This window comes from Cherax quadricarinatus, unplaced genomic scaffold (assembly GCF_038502225.1).
Source record: "Cherax quadricarinatus isolate ZL_2023a unplaced genomic scaffold, ASM3850222v1 Contig556, whole genome shotgun sequence".
In the NCBI taxonomy this organism is placed as follows: Eukaryota; Metazoa; Arthropoda; class Malacostraca; order Decapoda; family Parastacidae; genus Cherax; species Cherax quadricarinatus.
This window is the reverse complement of record NW_027195582.1, coordinates 59,757-86,041: the sequence shown is the minus strand read 5'-3', so window position 1 is coordinate 86,041 and position 26,285 is coordinate 59,757. Positions and strand designations below refer to the sequence as shown.

Here is a 26,285-nt window from a genome sequence, read left to right as displayed (position 1 = left end):
TTACCGCTGGCTGTCACGCCACTGAGGCCAGGGTCCGCTCATGTAGTTCCACGACATAAGCTCAGCTCACTTGGATAAGCTGTGAGCAGTAAGTTATGACCTAGATATGAGAGAATGGTTCTGTGCAGTGAGTATGAACTATACAAAAAAAAAAAAAAAAAAAAAAAAAAAAAAAAAAAAAAAAAAAAAAAAAAAAAAAAAAAAAAAAAAAAAAAAAAAAAACCTGCCTCACGTGGTGCATGTTGGAAAAAACAAAACTGTGACCAAGTGTATGGATTAAAATAGTGTTGTTGCGGTGTTTTATCAGATGGTTTTCACAGTTTTACAGTAGTCCCATCCCCCCGGTATCCATGAATATGTTCCAAGACCTACCTTGGATACTCAAAACCGTGGATAGTAGAAAACCCCATGTATAAGTCATTTTTCGTTTATAGACATACCTAGAATACAATTTAATTGACAAATTATGCACAATAAGTGAAGAATTATCACTTTTTTACAGATGGGAAGCACTTCACGGCTTCTCTTACACTTTGAAGAATTCCCACCATCACTACTTTTTGCTTTGGTTGTTTTTTGATTTCCTCTATTCTGTGTATTACAATATACAGTACACTACCGCATGAACATTTAAAATACTAAAAATGTTATAAATAGTGTATAGGTGATGTTAAAATAATATCAAAGATGGTTGACATAAACCCACTACCATTATAGTATGTTCCTCAATTAGTGACAAATTTGTTTCCCGACGTGGTCTTAGGAACAGAATTCCATCATTAAGTGAGGAGAGGCTGTATTTGATTTTTGTCGATATTTCTGAGGACGGGTGAGGCTCTCCTACAACATCCAGTCTGTTTTATGGATTTTTAATAGATCTGATTCAATTACTAGGATACTGTAAATCATAAATAATTTTTCCTGGTTATATATTATTATCTGAGAAATAGAGCTCATCTTCTATTTGTGTGTGAAAAGAATTCAAAACAGAAAGTAAGTGTAATATAGGAGAGGCCTGGAGGCATAACTAATGAACAGAGGAATGTCTAAATTGTTTATTATTTTTTTTTTAATTTTGTGTGAAATTGATCACATTACTACATGGTAGTTGAAATTGTTGAATGGGTGGTTTCTTGTGCTCAATCAATAGAATGGAAGGCATGCTAGCAAAATAGCTAAAGAATTGGTCACCTGGAATGGTGAAAGTGGCCTAAAATAGGAATGAAAGTGGGTGAAATCACCAATGCGTAAAATGTACTAAGACTGCTAACTTTGCGCCAGCATAATTCCATGAGTTTTTCATCAAATTTTGTACTTTTGATGTCATTACCTTTGGAAAAAAGATTCTTTACCATTTCATAAGATTTTTTTTTTTGGGGGGGGGGGGGGATTCTTTTTTAGGAAATTGAATACAAATTTCAAATTGGGGGTCTGGACAGTGAAAGGTTTAAACTAAATTTGTCTTTTTTTTTTTTTTCCATTTATATACGTATCTGTTTAATGATGTAGAATCTCTGAGAGATATTTCAACTACCTTCAAGTGTTAAGGCTTGTTTATTTCCATTATATTAATGTTCATTTATAAGGAACTCCTAAACCCACATAGGTCAGAACTGGAAATCTGAAGTAAGATTTCTCCCTTTGGCTGTTTTAGTAGTATATATACGTCTTACGAGCCAATGTGTTTGACGTATATATACTCAAAAATTCTAGTGGCTTCAAATTAAGCAGGAGAAAGCTGGTAGGCCCACATGTGAGAGAATGTGTCTGTGTGGTCAGTGTGTGCAGTATAAAAAAAATCCTGCAGCACGCAGTGCATAATGGGGAAAAAAAACTCCGACCGTGTTTTTGGATTAAAATGCCGACTTTGAGGTGTATTTTCGTATAGTATTTATGGGTGTATTCTTGTTTTCTTGGTCTCATTTGATAGAATGGAAAATATATTATAAAAATGGAATGATTTTGATTGGTTTTGCTATGAAAAGGAACTTGAAATGGAGCTCAAATTGGCAGAAATGTTCGATTTTTTGCCAATGTCATTGTCCAATAAATGTCCAACTAACCATTCTAATATGCAGCCACGAATGGGTTGACATTATTTATACAATTATTACAATATCGCAGTAGTCTGCATAACAGTAAATCTTCTATTTCTTGTGTGAATAAAAATTCAAAATAGAAAGCAAGAGTATTATAACAGAGGACTGGAGACATTGATGAACAGAGAAAATGTTATTTTAGTGCCAAGAATGTCTACATTGTTCATTCTGGACCCTATTTTGAAATTGATATATTTTTTAATTTGCATGAAATTGACCAAATTGCCAATTTCTGACCACTTTATTGGGTAGTTGAACTCTGTAAATGGGCAGTTTCTTGCACTCAATCAATAGAACAAATGGAATTCTAAAGAAATAGGTATGAGTTTGGTGTACTGGAACAATGGAATTGGCCAAAAATAGGGCTCAAAGTGGGCGAAATCACCGATGTGTAAATGTCACCGAGGTTGCTAACTTTGCGAAAGCGTAATTCTGTAAGTTTTCCATAAAATTTTGTACTTTTGGTGTCATTATCATCGGGAAAAGATTCTCTATCATTTCATAGGAATTTTTTTTTTTTTCAAATAATTTGCGACACCAGGAGACACTTCAGGATTTGGGGCTGCGACAGTCAAAGGGTTAAAATGTTTGCAAAGAATTCCTACACATGGTGGTGCCGGTATATACAGTACAAATGTAGTAGTCATCATTGGCTTATACTGAAAATCAAGAATGTGTATAATGAATAAAAACTGCCTCAGCAGGCATATACAGACCAGAGAGGAAAAAAGAAAACTCTAAATCAATTTATCTAGACAAGACAAATATACAACTTCAAATCTCCTGGACAACTTTTAAAACTGCAAGTATCAGACAATACTACTGACACTGTACTGAAGTCAGAACATGAGAGTGAAGAGTAACTTTACAACACTCTTACACTTACTTTTAGACACTGGACTTGAAAGTTTTATTTTATTATGTAGATCATCTGCCACAAATGATATGATGTCTCCATGACGGGTGACCATTCCAGCACCCTGCAGGGCCGACTCTGCTTGATCTGGACTGCATCTCCCTACTTGAAGAGTCCAAGGTCGCCCCTAATCACAAATAATGAAATAATTAAAAATTTAATATGCATCATTTAAGGAATTTCAATTGTATGCTTAACCCTTTCAGGGTCCAAGGCCAAAATCGGAAGGGGTGCCCCAGTGTCCAAGAAATTTTGAAAAAAAAAAAAAAAAAAAAAAAAAAAAAAAAAAAAAAAAAAAAAAAAAAAAAAAAAATAAAAAAAAAAAAAAAAAAAAAACTTTACAGAATTAAAGATAATATTTTTGTGAAGGTAGTAAAACAAAAAAAAAATTCTGATCAGTACTTACCGAGATATAGTGGCAGGAAGTTGACCCAAAATGACCGGGTGGCGGCAACTTCAGTGACTTCCGCAAAATTGCATTTTTTTATTTTATGTTTTTTATACTTTTTCTTTTCTTTTCTAATTTTTTTTTTCTAATAACATTTGTGGCCTGTGAGACCAATATAATGTATATTGTACAAGTGTACACTCATTGTATTCAACACATAACTACACTAATTTGTTTATCATTATATTGCTTACAAAACTTGTTTACAAGTTTATTGTAAACAAAATGAAAATATTAGTGCGGTTATTGTGTTGAATACAACAGTACCATATAGTACCATATGGTACAATGGTGCCATTGGGTGCAATGGAACCATATAGTACAATTGTACATATGGTACAATGGTACCATATGGTACAATGGCACATGATACAATGGTACCATATGATACAATGGTACCATAGGGTAGAATATGGTACAATGGTACCATTTGGTACAATGGCACCATATGATACAATGGTACCATATGGTGCAATGGTACCTTATGGTACCATATGGTGTAATGGTACCATATGGTACCATATGATGCAATGGTACCATATGGTACATTGTACCATACAGTACAGTGATACCATATGGTTCATTGTACCATATGGTACTATATGGTACTGTTGAATTCAACACAATAAACACACTAATATTTTCATCATTACAGTGGACCCCTGGTTAACGATATTTTTTCACTCCAGAAGTATGCTCAGGTGCCAGTACTAACCGAATTTGTTCCCATAAGGAATATTGTGAAGTTGATTAGTCCATTTCAGATCCCCAAACATACACGTACAAACGCACTTGCATAAATACACTTACATAATTGGTCGCATTCGGAGGTGATCGTTCATTAAAGAACTGCAGTTAAAATAACTTCAGACAGTAACCAGTAACAACTAATGCTGAAATTTTCACAGTATCAATATTTATTCTTCTGAGTTATCATTTACACAAAGCTTATTAAATTCCCTAAAATTTAATTGAGAAAAGTCTTATTTTAACATATTAGTGCAATATCTAGTAAAGTGCTTCTCAACTACTTGCCACCTAACTCACTATCACATGCTTTATGTCCCATAGAGAATTCAAATATTCTAGAACTCAAGATACATTTGCACAAGTTCAGCAATCAGGAATGGTTACTAATGTTTTATGGTTTAAGAATCATAACAAATGAGAATAGAGTTTTAAATAATATTTAGTACAACACATGAATGTATGATTTAAATTAAAGGTGACCCTTACTTTATGCTTTAGATGCATTTCAGGCTCATGGCAGCTGTACTAAGTTCAAATGGGCCATCAACATTTAAATCCTCATTATAAAAGCTTTCAATACGCTTTGCATAATGAATGTATATATGCACATGGTGAATGTATATCATGCATGCAGACTTAACGACAGAAACAGGTCCTCGCATAACAGTAAATTTACAAAAGAAATCTTTCTTTTAACACACCGACCGTATCCCACCGAGGCAGGGTGGCCCAAAAGGAAAAACGAAAGTTTCTCCTTTTACATTTAGTAATATATACAGGAGAAGGGGTTACTAGCCCCTTGCTCACAAAAGAAATCTATATAGAGCAAGAGAAAAATACTATATATTCAAACAATTTTATGGCTAATGTTCTAATGCATCAAGCTTTTGTCTTTAATTCTTTATTTTTCCAACAATAAGTCTTGAAAATATGAGTAAAAAATTTTTTTTTTAACACACTGGCCATTTCCCAGAGGCAGGGCAACCCAAAAAAGAAGAAACACTTTCATCATCACTCATTCCATCACTGCCTTGCCAAAGGCATGCCAATACTGGAGCTCAAAAACTGCAACATATCTCCACCCCTCCTTCAGAGTGCAGGCACTGTACTTCTCACCTCCAGAGCTCAAGTCTGGCCAACCAGTTTCCTCTGTATCCTTTCATAAATGTTGCTCTGTTTCACACTTCAATAGCAAGTTAATTCATAAAATCCATTTACCTCCACTAGCTCCTATCTACCATGCTTATGCACACATAATGTTCAAGCCCCTTGTACACAAAACCTACTTTACCCCCTCTCTCCAACCTTTCCTAGGGCAACCCTTACACTGCCTTCCTATATTCAAACTACCTCAATAACCCTTTAGATAATACTTTAATAACCCCGCACCGCATTCTAGTCTCAAAGCTACGGATTTCCTGCATAATATTCACACCACACATTGCCTCCAGCCTTTTTCTTGTTGCAACATTCACTACCCATGCTTCATACACATATAAGAGCATTGGTATACCTGGAAAAGGTTTCAGGTGTCAATGCCCCCGCAGTCCGGTCTGTGACCACGCCTTGTTTCGTTTGGTATAATAAATTGCCAGGATCACATTAAGGTAAGGTGTTTTTTAATAGTAGCTTTGAAGTGGCTGGCAGACAGGGAACATATGGAATCTTCAAGTAGAGTGTTTCAGATTTTAGGTCCTCTTATGAGCATTGAGTTTTTACACAGGCTGAGTTGGACATGGGGAATATCGTAGATATTTTTGTATCTGCTATCATGCCAATGAGTTCTATTGCAACTATCAAAAAAAGTTTTAGGACAGGATTAATATTAGAATTGATTTTCCAGTATACGTAGTATGGACAGAAGTGTGAGTAAATTTTATGTAGTACAGTAGGGTCCCGCATTACGGTGTTTCGCTTTACGGTGTTCCACTAATACTGTGATTTCAAATTATGACCAAAACTTTCTATACGGTTCCCCCCATCTGACATTCTAATATGGTCATTGAGCCCCACCCGGTTTGTTTACATTCTCTGTGAGCTCCATAAGCACTACGTCTCTCTGTTATGTCTTGAAACTCCAAAATTTCAAGAGTTTTTAAGTTATTTCATATTTTACATATTTTTTTTTTTCAACAAGTCGGCCGTCTCCCACCGAGGCAGGGTGACCCAAAAAGAAAGAAAATCCCCAAAAAGAAAATACTTTCATCATCATTCAACATTTTCACCTCACTCACACATAATCACTGTTTTTGCAGAGGTGCCCAGAATACAACAGTTTAGAAGTACATGTATATACATATAAAAATACACAATATATCCCTACAAACTGCCAATATCTCAAACCCCTCCTTTAGAGTGCAGGCATTGTACTTCCCATTTCCAGGACTCAAGTCCGACTATATGAAAATAACCGGTTTCCCTGAATCCCTTCACTAAATATTACCCTGCTCACACTCCAACAGATCGTCAGGTCCCAAGTACCATTCGTCTCCATTCACTCCTATCTAACACGCTCATGCACGCTTGCTGGAAGTCCAAGCCCCTTGCCCACAAAACCTCCTTTACCCCCTCTCTCCAACCTTTTCGAGGATGACCCCTACCCCTCCTTCCTTCCCCTATAGATTTATATGCTTTCCATGTCATTCTACTTTGATCCATTCTCTCTAAATGATCAAACCACCTCAACAACCCCTCTTCTGCCCTCTGACTAATACTTTCATTAACTCCACACCTTTTCCTAATCTCCACACTCCGAATTTTCTGCATAATATTTACACCACACATTGCCCTTAAACAGCACATCTCCACTGCCTCCAACCATCTCCTCGCTGCTGCATTTACCACCCAAGCTTCACACCCATATAAGAGTGTTGGTACTACTATACTTTCATACATTCCCTTCTTTGCCTCCATAGATAACGTTTTTTGACTCCACATATACCTCAACGCACCACTCACCTTTTTTCCCTCATCAATTCTATGATTAACCTCATCCTTCATAAATCCATCCGCCGTCACGTCAACTCCCAAGTATCTGAAAACATTCACTTCTTCCATACTCCTCCTCCCCAATTTGATATCCATTTTTTCTTTATCTAAATCATTTGATACCCTCATCACCTTACTCTTTTCTATGTTCACTTTCAACTTTCTACCTTTACACACATTCCCAAACTCATCCACTAACCTTTGCAATTTTTCTTTAGAATCTCCCATAAGCACAGTATCATCAGCAAAAAGTAACTGCCAATTCCCATTTTGAATTTGATTCCCCAAAATTTAATCCCACCCCTCTCCCGAACACCCTAGCATTTACTTCCTTTACAACCCCATCTATAAATATATTAAACAACCATGGTGACATTACACATCCCTGTCTAAGACCTACTTTTACTGGGAAGTAGTCTCCCTCTCTTCTACACACCCTAACCTGAGCCTCACTATCCTCATAAAAACTCTTTACAGCATTTAATAACTTACCACATTGCAACATCTGCCACATTGCTCCTTTATCCACTCTATCATATGCCTTTTCTAAATCCATAAATGCAATAAAAACTTCCCTACCTTTATCTAAATACTGTTCACACATATATGCTTCAATGTAAACATTTGATCTACACATCCCCTACCCACTCTAAAACCTCCTTGCTCATCTGCAATCCTACATTCTGTCTTACCTCTAATTCTTTCAATTATAACCCTACCATACACTTTTCCTGGTATACTCAGTAAACTTATTCCTCTATAATTTTTACAGTCTCTTTTGTCCCCTTTCCCTTTATATAGAGGGACTATACATGCTCTCCGCCAATCCCTAGGTACCTTCCCCTCTTTCATACATTTATTAAACAAAAGTACCAACTGCTCCAACACTATATCCCCCCCCTGCTTTTAACATTTCTGTCATGATCCCATCAGTTCCAGCTGCTTTACCCCCTTTCATTCTACGTAATGCCTCACGTACCTCCCCCACACTTACATTCTGCTCTTCTTCACTCCTAAAAGATGGTATACCTCCCTGACCAGTGCATGAAATTACTGCCTCTCTTTCTTCCTTAACATTTAAAAGTTCCTCAAAATATTCTCGCCATCTACCTAATACTTCCATCTCCCCATCTACTAACTCCCCTACTCTGTTTTTAACTGACAAATCCATACTTTCCCTAGGCTTTCTTAAGAACATAAGAACATAAGAAAGGAGGAACACTGCAGCAGGCCTGTTGGCCCATACTAGGCAGGTCCTTTACAATTCATCCCACTAACTTGTTTAACTTACTCCAAATTTTTTTCTTATTTTCATTAAAATTTCTTGACAGTGCCTCTCCCACTCTATCATCTGCTCTCCTTTTGCACTCTCTCACCACTCTCTTTACCTTTCTTTTACTCTCCATATACTCTGCTCTTCTTATAACACTTCTGCTTTGTAAAAACCTTTCATAAGCTACCTTTTTCTCTTTTATCACACCCTTTATTTCATCATTCCACCAATCACTCCTCTTTCCTCCTGCTCCCACCCTCCTATAACCACAAACTTCTGCCCCACATTCTAATACTGCAACCAACCCTCTTCAACCCCCCCACTACTCATCTTTGTACTAGCCCACCTTTCTGCCAATAATCGCTTATATCTCACCCGAACTTCCTCCTCCCTTAGTTTATACACTTTCACCTCCCTCTTACTTGTTGTTGCCACCTTCCTCTTTTCCCATGTACCTCTTACTCTAACTGTAGCTACAACTAAATAATGATCCGATATATCAGTTGCTCGTCTATAAACATGTACATCCTGGAGCCTACCCATCAACCTTTTATCCACCAATACATAATCTAATAAACTACTTTCATTACGTGCTACATCATACCTTGTATATTTATTTATCCTCTTTTTCATAAAATATGTATTACTTATTACCAAATCTCTTTCTACACATAGCTCAATTAAAGGCTCCCCATTTACATTTACCCCTGGCACCCCAAATTTACCTACTACTCCCTCCATAACATTTTTACCCACTTTAGCATTGAAATCCCCAACCACCATTACTCTCACACTTGATTCAAAACTCCCCATGCATTCACTCAACATTTCCCAAAATCTCTCTCTCTCCTCTACACTTCTCTCTTCTCCAGGTGCATACACGCTTATTATAACCCACTTTTCACATCCAACCTTTATTTTACTCCACATAATCCTTGAATTAATACATTTGTAGTCCCTCTTTTCCTGCCATAGCTTATCCTTCAACATTATTGCTACTCCTTCTTTAGCTCTAACTCTATTTGAAACCCCTGATCTAATGCCATTTATTCCTCTCCATTGAAACTCTCGCACACCCTTCAGCTTTGTTTCACTTAAAGCCAGGACATCCAGCTACTTCTCATTCATAACATCCACAATCATCTCTTTCTTATCATTTGCACAACATCCACGCACATTCAGACTTCCCACTTTGACAATTTTCTTCTTCTTATTCTTTTTAGTAATCTTTACAGGAAAAGGGGTTACTAGCCCATTGTTCCCAGCATTTTAGTTGACTTTTACAACACGCATGGCTTACGGAGGAAAGATTCTTATTCCACTTCCCCATGGATATTTTTTTTTTTTTTTCAACAAGTCGGCCGTCTCCCACCGAGGCAGGGTGACCCAAAAAAGAAAGAAAATCCCCAAAAAGAAAATACTTTCATCATCATTCAACACTTTCACCACACTCACACATTATCACTGTTTTTGCAGAGGTGCTCAGAATACAACAGTTTAGAAGCATACACATATAAAGATACATAACATATCCTTCCAAACTGCCAATATCTCAAACCCCTCCTTTAAAGTGCAGGCATTGTATTTCCCATTTCCAGGACTCAAGTCCGACTATATGAAAATAACCGGTTTCCCTGAATCCCTTCACTAAATATTACCCTGCTCACACTCCAACAGATCGTCAGGTCCCAAGTACCATTCGTCTCCATTCACTCCTATCTAACACGCTCACCAAAAGTACGAAATTTGATGGAACACTTACGGAATTACGCTCTTGCGAAGTTAGCGACCTCGGCGACATTTATGCATTGGCGATTTTGCCCACTTTGAGCCCTATTTTTGGCCAATTCTATTGTTCCAGTCCCTAAAGCTCACAGCTATTTCTTTAGAATTCCATTTGTTCTATCAATTGAGTACAAGAAACTGCCCATTTACCGATTTCAGTTACCCAATAAAGTGGTCAGAAATTGGCAATTTTGCCAATTTCATACAAATTAAAAAAATATGTCAATTTCAAAATAGGGTCCAGAATGAACAGTGTAGACATTCTTGGCACTAAAATAACATTTTCTCTGTTCATCAGTCATGTCTCCAGGCCCCTGTTATAATACTCTTGCTTTCCATTTTGAATTTTTATTCACACACAAAAAGAAGATTTACTGTTATGCAGACTACTGCAATATTGTAATAATTGTATAAATAATGTCAACCCATTCATGGCTGCATATTAGAATGGTTAATTGGACATTTATTGGACAATGGCATCTTTTATTTACTCTTGAACATCGGCAAAAATTGAAAATTTCTGCCACTTTGAGCTCCATTTCAAGATCCTTTTCATAGCAAAACCAATCAAAATCATTCTATTTCTATAATATGTTTTACATTCTATCAAATGAGACCAAGAAAACAAGAATATATATGCATCAAACACACTGGCTCGTAAGACGTATATATACGACCAAAACAGTCAAAGGGTTAAGGTAGGGTGACACAAAGTAAACTCATTCACTATCACTCATTCAACAGTTGTCCTGCCAGACATGTATCGACTTTACAATTCAAATAACCCTCTAGACCGCAAACTCTGCACCCATTCATAAAGAATGCAAAGATGGTTAACTGTAGTTATATTGTGAAAAGTATCCCTGGTAATTATGGGTCACCTGGCTGTCACTTGGTGAGAATTCTGCCCCATATTCTGGAGCTTCTCCTAGAGAATCATCATGAGCCATAAAAGCACTGAGACGTTCCTGAGTGAGGAAAGCTTGAACAGGGTCCATGCTAGAACAGACTGGAGTAATGGCATCCATCTGGGAAGGAATAATAATTTGTAAATACACCACCACTTTCAGTGCACTTTGTTAAAATACTAATGAAGATGAACAAAAATAATTATTCTGTATTACTCTAATAAAATTACATTTAAAAATTCCTGAGTACTCATACAGAGCTTTGAGTACAGTATTTTATTTTATGTAACATTCTCAACACTTCTAATGGACCTTTCTTAAGCATGAACTTAATATTATCACTGAATGACCAATATTCTCCTTCACCTGTCTAATCTACCAGCTTTCCTTCACTATCTAATATTCGTGTGATCCACAATCTTACTGCATAAAGACTTTACTTCAGGTGTGTATCTCATAAGCTGGAAATAATGTTTCTAAGAGAAGATTACTTCTCACCTCATCTCTAACCACATCATCCTTCTCTTCTAGCTGTTCATTTTCTTCAGCAATGCGCTGTCCCAGCATTGGTCGCTCCAAGATTTCTGAATAGGAGCCAGTCATTGTCTGCAACTTTAGGAATTATAATTGTATTATATAGTAAAGTACAGTATTATATGATGATATATATTACCAACCTAGTCAAAAACTTTTCATTTCCAAACAATACATTATTATATTAAAATATTTTAGTGATTTACAACTGGTCATGATATACAGTACAGTGTTTAAAAAGCAAAAATGTCTTGACAACAGCATTTCATGAACTATGACAGATTTTTAATAATAAATAATAATAAAAATAATAATAATAATAATAATAATAATAATAAAATTTATTATATTCAATGGAGCAAAATTAAAACTGAGACTGATACAAGATCAATATTACAAAACTTTCCTTGATGGTGATTAGTAAATAAAGCAAAAATTGAAAAGTTGTTCTGCCAAATAAATAGCTATATATCAAGCAATTTGGTAAAAACAATGAAACTCAACATAACCTAACGAAATCCAACATAACCTAACACAACCCAACGCAACCTAACACACCCCAACATAACCTAATATAACCCAATATAACCGAACAACCCAACATAACCTAACAACCCAACATAACCTAACACACCCCAACATAACCTAACACACCCCAACATAACCTAATATAACCCAATATAACCGAACAACCCAACATAATCCAACATAACCTAACACAGCCCAACATAACCTAATAACCTAATGTAACCCAGCATAACCTAATGTAACCTAGCATAATTGCACTTAACCTGTTCTATTAGAGGTAGAAATAGAACTGGCATATCTTTGTTTATATCTGATGTGATTGGCAGGGTGCACTGGCCGGCTCAAGTGCTACGTATCTGTTGATTGGCTTGGACACAGCACTCAAGCCAGTGGAACCTCGACTTACGAGTTTAATCCGTTCCATGATCTAGCTCATAACTCAATTTGCTCGTATATCAAATCAATTACCTCATTGGAATTAATTGAAATGCCATTAATCCGTTCCAGCAGAATTCCTGCTTTCAGGAAGCAGGACAAAATACAGTAGGGCCCCACTTATGCGGCGGGTTAGGTTCCAGGCTGTCGCCGGAAAGCAGACATCGTCGGAAGGCAGAACGCCATTTTTTTTCATTTATAAATGCATATAAATGCCAGACAACAAGTTTACACTAAATTATATTAAGTTAGTAATAGAACTAGGCATTAAAAACACAAAAAGTAAAATACATTCACAGTAAATCCATTACTTATCTTAAAGTATTTATAATCTTACTGTAGGGAGAGAGGTGAGTAGTACTTATTTGTAGGAAGTCAGGTGTAGGAAGTCAGGTGTAGGAAGTCAGGTGCAGGTAGCCCAGGTGTAGGTAGCCCTGGCTCCCCGTCTCATACTTAATATACGATATTTAAAACATCCCATAGAGGTAAAATACACATACAGTACACTCATTATTTACCTTAAAACATGTGTAGTCTTAATATAGGAAGAGAGGTGAGTAGTATTTATTTGTAGGAAGTCAGTGTAGGTAGCCGGTAAGTGTAGCCCGCCTGGGCTACACCTACCGGCTACCTACACTGTGGGCCAGAGCCATATTATTAACATCGACATACCTTGTTCACTGAATTTAATCATTTCTAGCAACTACCTTTAGATGCCATCATAAACGAAGGTAGAAGTAACGAATAATTCATGCCGAAAATTGTAAACAAAAGCAGAGTGAGGGAGTGGCTGGGCCAAATGCAGATTCATACACGTTTTCTCTGATGGCTGAGCAGAGAAAACGTAATGTTGTCCCTCCACCTGGCTACCACACAGGTCAAGATAAGATTTCATTTGGATTTTTTACCCCGGAGGGTTAGTCACCCAGGATAACCCAAGAAAGTCAGTGCATCATCGAGGACTGTCTAACTTATTTCCATTGGGGTCCTTAATCTTGTCCCCCAGGATGCGACCCACACCAGTCAATTAACACCTAGGTACCTATTTGCTGCTAGGTGAACAGGACAACAGTTGTAAGGAAACATGTCGAAATGTTTCCACCCGCCGGAGATCGAACCCGGGCCCTCCATATGTGAAGCAGGAGCTTTAGCCACCAGGCCACTGGTCCACAAGTATTATTATCAGAGCACACATAAAATATGCAATAAATGCCAGACAACAAGTTTACACTAGCTTATATTAACCCTTTCAGGGTCCAAGGCCCAAATCTGGAGTCACGCACCAGTGTCCAAGAATTTTCAAAAAAAAAAATTTGTTATTTTTTCTTATGAAATCGTAGAGAATCTTTTTGTGAAGGTAATAAAACAAAAAGTACGAAATTTGGTGGAAAATTGACGAAATTATGCTCTCGCAAATTTTTATGTGTCAGCGATATTTATGAATCGGCGATTTTGCCGACTTTGACTCCCATTTTAGGCCAATTACATTATTCCAATCAACCAAATTCTTAGCTATTTCACTAGTATTACTTCTATTCTATCGATTGAGCACAAGAAATCGCCAAGTCAACTGTTTTAACTACAAAATAAAGTGATCAGAAATTGGTAATTTGGCCAATTTAACACAAAGTTCAAAATATTCCAATTTCAAAATAGGGTCCAGAATGAACAATGTAGGCATTCCTGGCACTAAACTAACATTTCCTCTGTTCATTAGTTATGTTTTGAGGCTTTACAAATAAATTCCATTTTGATTTTTTATTCACATAATGAATTTTTATTCACACCAAAAAATAGAAGATTTACTGTTATGCAATACTGTAATAATTGTATAAATATCATCACCATATTTGTGAATGTATATTAGACCCACCAGCTGACGTGTATTAGACGTGTGAGGTCGTTTGTTTACTCTTGAATATCGGCAAAAATTTAACATTTCTGCTACTTTGAGCTCAGTTTCAAGCCATTTCCAGTGCTAAAACCAATCAAAATCATCTCTATTTCTGTAACATGTCTTCCATTCTATCAAATGAGACCAAGAAATCGCAAATACAACTATAAAAAACATACGAAAAAACACTGCAAAGTTGCTGTTTTAATCGAAAAATCATGATTTAATTTTTTTTCTCTCATTATACACAGTGTGCTGCAGGATCTGTTTTATGTGGTGCACACATACCACATAGATGTATTCTCTCATATCTAGGCCCAAATGTACCACTCACAGTTTATCAGAGTGAGCTGAGCTCATGGCGTAGATCTACGGTTTGGACCCTGAACATAAAGCCGTAGATCTACGGGACGGACCCTGAAAGGGTTAAGTTAGCAATAGAAATGGGCATTAAAAACACAATAAAAGGTAAGATGCACACCGAGTACACTTATTATTTACCTTAAAATATTAATATTAATGTGTGAGAGGTGAGTGGCAGGGTGTTTATTGAATAAAATCAGAATGGCACACCATCATCCTCTAACTTGTCACTTAAAGCAAGTCTTACGACTTCTCTTTTTATCACAGCTAAGCTTAGACGCCATCGTCAATGAGAGCCAACCAGTTAACGAGAGTAAACAAGAGAGAGAACGAGATACAGAGTTGAGACAATGTAAAAACACAAACTGAACAGGTAGTGGGCGATGACTTGGTCAGGCGAAATAAATGCGTATTAATATGTGTCAACTTTTAGTTCATTCACGTACGTTTGTAAGAGTTTGTAAAACATTTACCTCAATATTTTTTTATTATATTAGTAATTACCTCACAATACAAATACAGTACTCTTGCATTGTGTACAAGTTGTACAAGTTAGTTCAGAATAAACAAACAGTAACACACCATTTTTAGAATGAATAAAGATAATAATAATAATAATAATAATAATAATAATAATACAGTGGACCCTCAACCAGCGATATTAATCCGTTCCTGAGAGCTTATCGTTAATCGAAATAATCGTTAGTCAAGTTAATTTTCCCCATAAGAAATAATGGAAATCAAATTAATCCGTGCAAGACACCCCAAAGTATTGAAAAAAAAAAATTTTACCACATGAAATATTAATTTTAATACACACAAACTGAAGAAGACATGCACAGTTACATGACACTTACCTTTTTTGAAGATCTGGTGATGATTGATGGGATGGGACAAGGGGAGACCGTTGATCTTGTTAGTGTTTAGAAGGGGAATCCCTTTCTAGTCACTTCCTCCCAAGCCTTACCTATAATGTTTACACAATTGAGGGTGGTAAAATGATCTTTCCAAAACTCTCTTAGAGTCAGTTGAGTTTCTGAGGTCACTACAAAGCACCTTTCAAACACAGCTTTTGTGTACAGTTCCTTGAAGTTGGAAATGACCTGCTGGTCCATGGGCTGCAGGAGAGGAGTGGTATTAGGAGGCAAAAACTTCACCTTAATGAAGCTCATGTCCCTAGAAAGTCGCTCTGCCAAGTCTGAAGGATGACCAGGAGCATTGTCTAATACCAGGAGGCACTTAAGGTCTAATTTCTTTTCAATTAGGTAATTTTTCACATTGGGGGCAAATGCATGGTGTAACCAGTCATAGAAAAAGTCCCTAGTGACCCATGCCTTACTGTTTGCCCACCACAGCACACACAAATTAGCTTTGACGACATTGTTTTTCCTGAACACTCTGGGAGTTTCAGAGTGATACACCAATAAAGGCTTCACCTTGCAATCACCACTAGCATTGGCACACATCAACAGAGTAAGCCCGTATTTCATAGGCTTATGTCCTGGGAGTGCCTTTTCCTCCTGAGTAATGTAGGTCCTGCTTGGCATTTTCTTCCAAAACAGGGCTGTTTCGTCACAATTAAACACTTGTTCAGGTTTCAGTCCTTCACTGTCTATGTGCTCCTTGAATTCCTACACATATTTTTCAGCCGCTTTGTGGTCCGAACTGGCAGCCTCACCATGCCTTATCACACTTTGAATGCCACTATGCTTCTTAAATCTCTCAAACCAACCTTTGCTGGCCTTAAATTCACTCACATCACTAGTTGCTGGCATTTTTTTAATTAAATCGTCATGCAACTTCCTAGCCTTTTCACATATGATCGCTTGAGAGATGCTATCTCCTGCTATCTGTTTCTCGTTTATCCACACCAATAAGAGCCTCTCAACATCTTCTACCGCTTGCGATCTCAGTTTCGAAAACACAGTTGCACCTTTGGCAAGAACAGCTTCCTTGATTGCCATTTTCTTGCCCACAATAGTAGCGATGGTTGATTGGGGTTTATTATACAACCTGACCAGCTCAGAGACACGCACTCCACTTTCATACTTAGCAATGATCTCTTTCTTCATCTCCATAGTAATTCTCACCCTTTTTGCTGTAGGGTTGGCACTAGAAGCTTTCTTGGGGTCCATGGTGACTTATTTTGCAGGTGCAATCACTACAAAGGCTGTGATAATATGAAATGTTCCAGTTGTATGTTTGGAAGCGACCTCGGTGGCTGGCTTGTAAACACTGGCACCCACGGGACAAGTGAGGCGCGCTCAGGCCAAAGTGGATGCGTCTCGTATGGAACGAATAGCAGTAACTTTAAAACACTTAAAATTTTGGAAAGTTTCCTGACATAATAGATGTGGTCACGGAAAATGTAAACAAACCAGGTAGGGGGCACCGTATTTGAAAGACCACTTGCCGTATAGCAAGTTTTGGTCATAATTTGACATTGCCGTATTAGCAGAACGCTGTAAGGCGAAATGCCGTAAAGTGGGGCCTTACTGTACTTCAATATGATGCTAATATCAACTCTACAGCTTATTTATCTATCACAATTCATCTAATATGACATAATAAACAATATACTAAATACAGTAACATAGAAACATGATATATACTTTAGAATGAATAAAATGTCATATGTCATTATTATAATAATAATAATAATAATAATAATTATTATTATTATTAATTTAGGAAACTGGAGCACAGATCCAATTCCCTAGATCAAGAGCCCCTCACAATGTCAAGGAACCTTGATGCTGGTGAGGGTTTTCATGGCTTTACTGGCTATTTCTTGGTGCCAGCTTATAAACTGGAAGACATACTAGTGAAATATTGTACAGTAAATTTTTATGTAAGGTTCAGATCAAAAGTAGCATGAAACAGACCTCAAAATGGAAGAAACAGTCAATTCTGGGCAATTTTTGAAAGGAAAGGCAGGGCCCCCTTGGTCTGTTTTATGGATTTTTATTAGGTCTGCTTCAATTTTCAGGACTGCCTAAACCATTACAAAGCATTCTCGGTTATGATTCATTAGCCAAGAAAGAAGAAAAAAAATGTTGATTTTTTTTGTGTGATTATGGATTTAAAATGGAGGGCAAGTGTTATATGTGAGAAGTCTGAGGACATGATTAATGAACAGGGGAAAGGTTGCTTTAAGGGCTGGAATGCCTACAGTGTTTGTTTTAGATTTTTTAAGTTGGAATTTGTTTAAAATACATGTAGTGTAAAACTGACCAAATTACTGACTTCTGGGAAATCTATAGGGCAATTCTGGTAATGAAAGGGGCAGTTTTAAGCAAGCAATGGAAGGCATGCTAGCAAAATAGCCAAATCAGGTTGGCTTGAGCACTGGAATTGGCCTTAAATAGGCCTCAAATTGGCTAAAACCAATTTTGTAAAGTGCTCCTGACCTCCAACTTTATGCCCTCTTAAAGTCCATAGGTATTAGATCAAATTTTGTATTTATAGCACCATTGCCTTAAGAAAAGGATAACCTACTATTTAAAAAAAAAAATTCTTTTAAATGTCGATATAGCGGAGCCTTCCAATCTGGGGTGTCGACAGTGAGAGGGTTAAAAGCAGTAATTTCCATTGTTATTCCTGTGTGTTCTAGTACAACCATTAAAGCTCCTTTTTTTTTTTTAGTTTTTAGTAACTTTTATTCAATGTGATATACATATTCAGTATACAGAAGTACAGTGGAACCTCAAAAATCGAACTGCTCCCAACACAACCAATTATGTAAGTGTATTTTTGTAAGTGCTTTTATAAGTGTATTTTTGAGGGTCTGAAATGGACTAATCTAATTTACATTATTCCTGATGGAAATAAATTCTTTCGGTAAAGGCACTCGAACAGCCTTCTGGACCGAAGAAAGTTCGATATTTGAGGTTCCACTGTATTTATGAAATGTTGGTACAGTGGAACCTTGGCGTACATACTTAATCCGTTCTGTGACCTTGTTCGTACCCTGATTTGTTTGTATGCCGAGTCAATTTTCCTCATTTAAATTAACTGAAATGCAATTAATCCGTTCCAGCGGAATTCCTGTTCTCAGGAGGCATGACAAAATAAAGCTAATATCAATTCTACTGCTTATTTATCTATCACAATTCATCTGACATAACAAACAATATTAATAAAATAAAAACATGATATATACTCTAGAATGAATAAAATAGGCTATAATATGGCAAGCGATGGCGACGCCGGCAGCGGTGGCATCATCCGCCATTTACTCTCCCACTCTAGTATCTTCCCAGTTCATAACCCCACACCTAGCTTGTGTTTATCTATGATTAGTGGTAAGGTTGTCATATATGTAACCACAGGTGTGGTCAAGACAGATGTATATATAAGTGAAGACGGGATCACTGTGGGCACAGTGGTGGTGGTGGCAAGCTGCCTCACTCTGCTGCTGCCTTCTTTGTTTCTCTAGCTTTTTTCATAGTTTCTAATCTCTTCTTGCTGATCGTACGCGAATGCTGTCTCTTCGGATGTGGCACTGTGTAAGAAATTTGTACAATATAAGACAAAATTATGCATCCTAAGGGTCTGCTGCAGTCACTCAGAGCGGCACACCCACTCTTCCTTTTGCCCCTTGGTCGGCACTGAAATGGCCATAGCAGCTGTACCTACAGTCACCCAGAGAGTTACAAATTTGCATTTTGAAGCATTTGGCACAAAAATACGAAAAAAATTATGAAAAATGTATAAAAGTGACATATTATTATTATTATATTGTATTATTATTATTACTGTACATGTATTATTATTATTATTATTATTATTATTATATTATTATTTGTATATACATATATTATTAATTTAGGAATCTGGAGCACAGATCGAATTCCCTGTATCAAGAGCCCCTCACCACGAACATACTAATAATAATAATAACTATAACAATAATATTATATACATATTATTATTATTATTATTATTATTAATTTAGGGAACTGGAGCACAAATTCAATTCCCTAGATCAAGGGTCCTTCACCAAGGAACCTCCCTTGACGGGGAAGGATGTACGTATACTGAAATTTTGTTCGTATCCAGAAGCAAAAAATTGACTGAACGACAGTTCGTATCCTGAAAAGTTCACATGGTGGGGCGCTCATAAGCTGAGGTTCTACTGTCTACTGAACAGGTGTCACTTTTAAAAAGTAGGATAAGAGGGGGTGTTAGGGAGGGTAGAGAAGGGTAGTGGAGAGGTGTGCTGGGGATGGGGGTGAGGGATAGAAAGGAGGGAGAGAGAGAGAAAGGAGCGCTCTTGATCTATAGTGAGAAATAATTCTCGTGATTAGCTTGTAGTTATAATTGGTTTTGTTTGAGAAGTTTGCTACTGTTGATCCACAAATACATATACAGTGGACCCTCAACTAATGCTATTAATCCATTCCTGAGAGCTCATCGTTAGTCAAAATTATCGTTAGTCAAGTTAATTTTCCCCATAAGAAATAATGGAAATCAAATTAATCCGTGCAGGACACCCCAAAGTATGAAAAAAAAAATTGTTTTTACCACATGAAATATTAATTTTAATACACACAAACTGAAGAAGACATGCACAGTTACATGACACTTACCTTTATTGAAGATCTGGTGATGATTGATGGGATGGGAGGAGGGGAGAGTGTTGATGGTCTTAGTGTTTAGAAGGGGTATCCCCTTCCATTAGGACTTGAGGTGGAAAGTCCTTTTCCGGGGTTACTTCCCTTCTTCTGTTAATGCCACTAGGACCAGCTTGAGAGTCACTGGACCTCTGTTGCACTACATGGTGACTTATTTTGTAGGTGCAATCACTACAAACGCTGTGATAATATGAAATGTTCCGATTGTATGTTTGGACGGGACCGTGGTGGCTGGCTGGCTTGTAAACACTGGCACCCACGGGACAAGTGAGGCACGCTCAGGCCAAAGTGGACGCGTCTCGAACGGAACGAATAGCGTTGGTCAGGTTTTTAGCGCTAGTCGAGGCAAAATTTTTGCGTTAAAATGTTCGCTGCTTTCACTGAGACCCACATAAAGGATCACTTGGACAACGAAATATGGATCCCAGGTTACAACCTATACAGATGTGACAGAGTGAACAGGCAAAAGGGGGGGGAGGGGGGTTGGCCTGTACATTGCAGAGTCACTTGTTTGCACAGAACTGCTAAATGCCTCAAATGATGTAGTGGAAGTTTTAGCAGTAAAGGTCGAGAACCAAAACCTAGTCATTGTAGTAGTCTACAAGCCTCCAGATGCAACATCCCAGCAATTCCAAGAACAGCTGTTAAAAATTGACCACTGTCTGGAAAATCTTTCAGCTCCTGCACCCAACATCTTGCTCCTGGGGGATTTCAACTTAAGGCACCTAAAATGGAGGAATATAGCAAATAATATTGTTGCAGTAATAACACCAGGAGGCAGCTCTGATGAAAACTCACACTCACACGAGCTTTTAAATCTCTGCACAAAATTCAATTTAAACCAGCAAATAATAGAGCCTACTAGACTGGAGAATACACTAGACCTCATCTTCACTAACAATGATGATCTGATAAGAAATGTCACCATATCAACAACAATATACTCAGATCACAACATAATTGAGGTTCAGACATGTATGCGTGGAGCCCCAGACTGACATAATGAAACTAGTCATGGGGGAGCATTCACCAAATTCAACTTCAATAACAAAAACATAAAGTGGGACCAAGTAAACCAAGTCCTAACCGATATAAGCTGGGAAGATACACTAAGCAACACAGACCCCAATGTATGCCTAGAACAGATTAACTTGGTGGCACTCGATGTATGCACAAGGCTTATTCCTCTAAGAAAAAGGAGGAGTAGATGTAAAATAGAAAGAGACAGGCGCTCCCTTTACAGGCGATGGAAAAGAATAACAGAGCGGCTAAAAGAGGTCAATATATCTGAAATGCGTAGGGAGACACTGGTCAGAGAAATAGCAAGCATCAAACTCAAGCTAAAGGAATCTTATAGGAGTCAGGAATTGCGGGAAGAACTAAAAGCCATAAATGCAATTAAAAGAAAACCAAAGTATTTCTTCTCCTATGCCAAATCAAAGTCGAGAACAACATCCAGTATTGGGCCCCTACTTAAACAAGATGGGTCCTACACAGATGACAGCAAGGAAATGAGTGAGCTACTCAAGTCCCAATATGACTCAGTTTTTAGCAAGCCGCTAACCAGACTGAGAGTCGAAGATCAAAACGAATTTTTTATGAGAGAGCCACAAAATTTGATTAACACAAGCCTATCCGATGTTATCCTGACGCCAAATGACTTCGAACAGGCGATAAATGACATGCCCATGCACTCTGCCCCAAGGCCAGACTCATGGAACTCCGTGTTCATCAAGAACTGCAAGAAGCCCCTATCACGAGCCTTTTCCATCCTATGGAGAGGGAGCATGGACACGGCGGTCGTCCCACAGTTACTAAAAACAACAGACATAGCCCCACTCCACAAAGGGGGCAGTAAAGCAACAGCAAAGAACTACAGACCGATAGCACTAACATCCCATATCATAAAAATCTTTGAAAGGGTCCTAAGAAGCAAGATCACCACCCATCTAGAAACCCATCAGTTACACAACCCAGGGCAACATGGGTTTAGAACAGGTTGCTCCTGTCTGTCTCAACTATTGGATCACTACGACAAGGTCCTAAATGCACTAGAAGATAAAAAGAATGCAGATGTAATATATAAAGACTTTGCAAAAGCCTTCGACAAGTGTGACCATGGCGTAATAGCGCACAAAATGCGTGCTAAAGGGATAACAGGAAAAGTCGGTTGATGGATCTATAATTTCCTCACTAACAGAACACAGAGAGTAGTCGTCAACAGAGTAAAGTCCGAGGCAGCTACGGTGAAAAGCTCTGTTCCACAAGGCACAGTACTCGCTCCCATCTTGTTCCTCATCCTCATATCCGACACAGACAAGGATGTCAGCCACAGCACCGTGTCTTCCTTTGCAGATGACACCCGAATCTGCATGACAGTGTCTTCCATTGCAGACACTGCAAGGCTCCAGGCGGACATCAACCGAATCTTTCAGTGGGCTGCAGAAAACAATATGAAGTTCAACGATGAGAAATTTCAATTACTCAGATATGGTAAACACGAGGAAATTAAATCTTCATCAGAGTACAAAACAAATTCTGGCCACAAAATAGAGCGAAACACCAACGTCAAAGACCTGGGAGTGATCATGTAGGAGGATCTCACCTTCAAGGACCATAACATTGTATCAATCGCATCTGCTAGAAAAATGACAGGATGGATAATGAGAACCTTCAAAACTAGGGAGGCTAAGCCCATGATGACACTCTTCAGGTCACTTGTTCTATCTAGGCTGGAATATTGCTGCACACTAACAGCACCTTTCAAGGCAGGTGAAATTGCTGACCTAGAAAATGTACAGAGAACCTTCGTGGCGCACATAACGGAGATAAAACACCTCAATTACTGGGAGCGCTTGAGGTTCCTGAACCTGTATTCCCTGGAACGCAGGCGGGAGAGATACATGATTATATACTATTGAAGACACGGTACTATGTTCCACAGTCAGCCCTCCTGGCCCTTTATCACTCTCTTATTTACCCCTATCTCACCTATGGAATTTGTGCATGGGGCTCAACAACAATTAACCATCTCAGACCACTAATTACCCAACAAAAGGCTGCAGTTAGAATGATAACAAATTCTCACTACAGGCAGCACACTCCACCAATATTCAATACACTAAACCTACTCACCATACAAAACATCCATACTTATTATTGCACCTATTACATACATAAAACACTTAACTCTGATATTAACCCTCCCCTCAAACATCTCCTTGCCAACCTCAACAGAACACATGACCATAACACAAGGCACAGATCACTCTTTGATGTTCCTCATGTACAACTCACGCTATGCAAAAACTCTATGCACATAAAAGGCCCTAAAATCTGGAATTCATTACCTGTAAATATAAAAGAAACACTACCTGTTTATAAATTCAAGTCTCTTCTCAAAGATCATTTACTCACTCAAAACCAAATAAATACTGAGTAACTGAACCTTATAAATTGTATATCCTCAATGTTACTCACAATTATATCACACAAATGTTAAACCTAGGACCCAATCTAACTTTATTATTTTTTTAAATACACTACCTAACAGAATACTCCATTCGACTGAATGTACAGCAATGCAAGCAACCATATGACCTGTCTTTGTAATACTCATTTGTGCTTTATAGTTATCTGTTTACAATAATGTTTTATCACTGATTTCATCATTGCTTAGTTAATCTTAAGTTAATTTTAAGCCAGCCCGTAATGCTATGCATATAAGTGGCTTTGGCATACTGCTCTTACCTGTATTTTTTGTACCTCTGTTTGTATGCTTAAATTACTAAAAAAATTACTAAATATACACCTGGAAAATCCTAGAGGGACTAGTACCGAACTTGCACACGAAAATCCCTCACTACAAAAGCAAAAGACTTGGCAGACGATGCAACATCCCCCCAATGAAAAGCAGGAGTGTCACTAGCACGTTAAGAGACCATACAATAAGTGTCAGGGGCCCGAGACTGTTCAACTGCCTCCCAGCATACATAAGGGGGATTACCAACAGACCCCTGGCAGTCTTCAAGCTGGCACTGGACAAGCACCTAAAGTCGGTTCCTGACCAGCCGGGCTGTGGCTCGTACGTTGGTTTGCGTGCAGCCAGCAGCAACAGCCTGGTTGATCAGGCTCTGATCCACCAGGAGGCCTGGTCACAGACCGGGCCGCGGGGGCGTTGACCCCCGGAACTCTCTCCAGGTAAACTCCAGGTATCGCTAGTCGGATTTAACGTTAGACGATGCCAACGTTGGTCGAGGGTCCACTGTACTTATGTGCAGGAGCCCCCCATTTTTTTTTTTTTTTGAAGTGGAACTCATGTAGGGTTAAAAATTTGTAAAGGGGCCACATATCAAAAAACAGTAAAATGCAAACGTAGGTATTTAATGTCTGACATTTCAACCAAATGAACTGAAAATTAACCACAATATTAATATAATTTAATTTTTATTTATTTTATTTATTATTAATTTGGACATGATACATAGATGTACAAAGAAATACAGGTATAGTCACTTGTCAACCCCTCGGCTACGTTGGATCATCTGACCACAAGGCTGTTTTTACGTCACTTAAGATCCCAACAGAACGAGGTGAGGAGTCCACACACACAACCTGGCTATGAGAAAGAGGTAATTGGCCAGCCCTTTGCTCTGAGCTCACCACCACCGATTGGAATGCTCTTCTCCAAGGGGATGTTGACAACCAAGTGAAAGCCTTCACTGGACACATCCTTAATCTACAACAAGAACACATTCCTCACCAGCAATATGTGACGAAGCCTACAGATCAGCCTTGGTTTGGCTTTCGTTGTAGAGAGGCTGCTACTGCTAAGTGCAAAGCATGGCGAAGGTATAAGAGACATCCTACCACCTATAACAGGAACTTGCACAGGCAAGCCTGTAGGCATATGGGTGACGTTCAAAAGTGGGCCATTGCTAAATGGGAGGTGGACACAAAAAGAAAGCTAGCATCAGGTAGGATAGGCTCCAAAACCTGGTGGTCCATGGTCAAGGACAGACAAGGTTTTCTGCCTAATGAACTCATTCCACCTCTAAATCGACAGGATGGGACCACCTCTACTAGTAGTCAAGAGAAGGAGGACCTCTTTGCCAAACACTTTGCTACCAAAATGCAAGTTCCTGATCCAGCAAGGGACCCTCCTTGGCTAGCTGCAAAAACTGTGTCAAAACTGTCAGTGGTAACAATAAGGCAAGAGGAGGTGCATTTCCTTCTTAAATCGCTTGATCAGGAAAAGGCTGTGGGCCCAGACAAGTTGAGCCCAAGATTGCCGAGATGTGCAGACCAGCTAGCAGCACCTCTAACTCGCATCTTTCAGCACTGCCTAGTACAGTGTAAATGGCCCTCTCTGTGGAAAGAGGCAAATGTAGTCCCTGTTCACAAAAAGAAGAGCAGAGCAGAAATCAGCAACTACAGACCAGTGTCACTCCTGTCAATCACTGGAAAGATCCTTGAGACAATAATCTCAAGACAAATGACAGAGTTTTCTGACTACCACTCACTACTTTGTGATTGTCAATATGGCTTCAGGAAAGGTTACTCTGCTGCTGATCTGTTGTTAAACCTCTCCACTAAGTGGCACCAGTCACTGGATGAATCCAAAGTCAGCTGTGTGGTAGCACTGGACATTGCTGGTGCTTTCGACAGGGTGTGGCACCAGGGCCTCTTAGCAAAACTTCAAGCACTGGGAATTGCAGGCTCTATGCTA

The 26,285-nt window shown here is 38.3% G+C and overlaps 1 protein-coding gene across 3 annotated transcripts in view; it reads right to left on the bottom strand.

Moving 5' to 3' along the window:
• Positions 1–26,285, bottom strand: part of BORCS6 (BLOC-1 related complex subunit 6) — a 69,578-nt gene that overhangs the window by 26,182 nt on the left and 17,111 nt on the right. For all 3 annotated transcript variants that reach the window (XM_053774706.2, XM_053774705.2, XM_053774704.2), the window contains exons 2-4: positions 11,666–11,779; positions 11,141–11,287; positions 2,986–3,142 (exon numbers count right to left, since the gene is read on the bottom strand). In XM_053774706.2, the coding sequence (XP_053630681.2) occupies positions 2,986–3,142; positions 11,141–11,287; positions 11,666–11,770 (409 nt within the window). In that variant the 5' untranslated portion in view covers positions 11,771–11,779. The remainder of the gene's footprint in view (positions 1–2,985; positions 3,143–11,140; positions 11,288–11,665; positions 11,780–26,285) is intronic.